Here is a 2,283-nt window from a genome sequence, read left to right on the forward strand (position 1 = left end):
CGGGACGGCGGGCCCCGCGCCAGCACGGACGGTGCYGAAGGGGCCCGGGCTCGGCCGCGGAGCTGGCTGCCACCTCCGAGGCGCAGGCGAGGGGCTGCTCRGGCACCGGGACGGGGCGCTGGGGTCTTGGGACAGGGACACGGCCCCGGGACGGCTCCTCGCGCCCGTCTCAGGGCTCGTACTGCAGGTCTGTGGTGACGAGAGCGAAGCCCTGCGGGAGAGCGGGGTGAGCGGGACAGGGCACGGGCTGCACGGGTGGCCCACGGGGCGCGGTGCAGGGTGTGGGGTGCAGGGTGTGGGGCGGGAGGTGGGACCCTGGTGCGGGACGCACTATTGGGGGGGATGCAGGGCCCGGCACCCACCTCCTGCAGCGTGACGCGGGGCTGCAGCAGGCGCAGGCCGCGCGGGACGGGCAGCGGGAAGCCGGCGCGGAGCTTCCCTGCGAGGAGAGCGGAGGTGTCAGCGGGCTGGGGCGCCGGGGATGCCCAGGGTGCCCAGGGCGTCTGGGGTATCCAAGATACCCGCAGTGCCCAGGATGCCCAGGGTGCCCGGGGTGCCCGGAGTGTCCTGGGTGCCCAGGGTATCCGGGATGTCCAGGGTGTCCGGGATGCCCACAGGGCCCGGGGCGCCCGGCGCGGCCGGCACTCACGGTTGGCCAGCGGCAGCCCAAAGAGCCGCAGCCCGAAGCTCAGCAGGTTCTCCAGGCTCTTCACCTGCGGGACACAGGACCCCGTGAGCCCAGTGGGGACCCRGTGAGCCCAGCAGGAATTCCATGATCCTGGCATCATGCAGGGCAGCATCCGCATTGGAGGGGCTGCCCCCACTCACCTCCAGCGGCCCCACGTGCGACTCCTCCTGCTCCACACTGAGGCTGGAGGGAGAGAGCGGGGTCAGGGGTGGCACGGGGATGGGCACGGGGACGGGCATGGGGACGGGCACAGGAATGGATATGGGGACAGGCATTAGGACCGCATGGGAACAGGCACAGGGGCTGCATGGGGACAGGGGCAGCAGGGAGATGGCCGGCGGTGGAGATGGGGAAGGGGCCCGGGGGTCTCACCCCAGCAGGCTCACGGAGCCCCCGATCCTGCTCGCGCTGAGGACCGGCTTCCCCGTCACGTTGGCATCCTGCAGCAAGCGGAGGAGGTGGGGAGAGAGGGGCAGCATCTGCAGCCCAGCATCGCCTCCAGCATCACCCAGCATCACCCAGTGTCACCCAGTATTGTCCAGCGTCATCCAGCACTGCTCAGTGTCACCCAGCATCCCCCAGTGTCACCCAGCACCACCCCGGGTCACCCAGCATCACCCCCAGTCTGTCCCTGCATCGCCCAGTGTCACCCAGCACCACCCCCAACTTGGCCCCGCTTCGCCCAGTGTCACCCAGCATTGTTCAGTGGCACCCAGCACCCCCTGGTGTCACCCAGCATAGCCCAGTGTCACCCAGTACCATCCCGTGTCACCCAGCATCATCTCCAGCATCACCCAACATCACCCAGTGTCACCCAGCACCACCCAGTGTCACCCAGCAYCACCCCCAACTTGGCCCTGCTTCGCCCAGTGTCGCCCAGCATTGTTCAGTGGCACCCAGCACCCCCTGGTGTCACCCAGCATCGTGCAGTGTCACTCAGCATCACCCTCCAGTGTCACCCAGCATCACCCAGTGTCACCCAGTATTGTCCAGCGTCATCCAGCACTGCTCAGTGTCACCCAACATCCCCCAGTGTCCCCCGGTGTCCCCCAGCGTGGCGCAGGCAGCCTTGGGGCAGGGCCCCCCAGCCCCAGGGTGTCCCCCCGCCGCTCACGATGCGCAGCAGGAAGGCGGGCGCGCGGGTGCCGTTGGGCAGCAGCACGGAGGCCTCGGCGGCRCCGCGCAGGGCCAGGCGCAGCCCGGCCGGGCGGCACCAGAGCAGGGGCTGCCGGCGGGCCCAGAGCACCAGCTCCACRGGCCGCTCCGGGTAGAGCTCCTGCAGCTGGGGGACAAGGGACAGGGCTGGGATGGAGCCGCCGCGGGGACCGGCCGCGCTCCCAGGCAGCCCCTCATGGCACCGGCGGCACCTCGCCCGGCCTGCGAGGTTGGGACTGCATCCGACCAGCCTGCACTGCATCCCGAACAGCCTACACTGCATCCCGAACAGCCTGCACTGCATCCCGAACAGCCTGCACTGCATCCGACCAGCCTGCACTGCATCCCGAAAAGCCTGCACTGCATCCCGAACAGCCTGCACTGCATCCGACCAGCCTGCACTGCATCCCGAACAGCCTGCACTGCATCCCGAACAGCCT

General features: G+C 70.0%; 1 protein-coding gene across 1 annotated transcript in view; it reads right to left on the bottom strand.

The window, feature by feature from the left end:
- Positions 1 to 169: 169 nt before the first annotated feature.
- LOC112949544 (bactericidal permeability-increasing protein-like) overlaps positions 170 to 2,283 on the bottom strand; it is a 5,153-nt gene continuing 3,039 nt past the window's right edge. The window contains exons 10-15 of the mRNA XM_026041982.1: positions 1,803 to 1,970; positions 1,061 to 1,128; positions 829 to 871; positions 650 to 713; positions 363 to 439; positions 170 to 211 (exon numbers count right to left, since the gene is read on the bottom strand). Of these exons, the coding sequence (XP_025897767.1) occupies positions 170 to 211; positions 363 to 439; positions 650 to 713; positions 829 to 871; positions 1,061 to 1,128; positions 1,803 to 1,970 (462 nt within the window). The remainder of the gene's footprint in view (positions 212 to 362; positions 440 to 649; positions 714 to 828; positions 872 to 1,060; positions 1,129 to 1,802; positions 1,971 to 2,283) is intronic.

This window comes from Nothoprocta perdicaria, unplaced genomic scaffold, assembly GCF_003342845.1.
Source record: "Nothoprocta perdicaria isolate Ctin4 unplaced genomic scaffold, notPer1 scaffold_3, whole genome shotgun sequence".
Classification (NCBI taxonomy): Eukaryota; Metazoa; Chordata; class Aves; order Tinamiformes; family Tinamidae; genus Nothoprocta; species Nothoprocta perdicaria.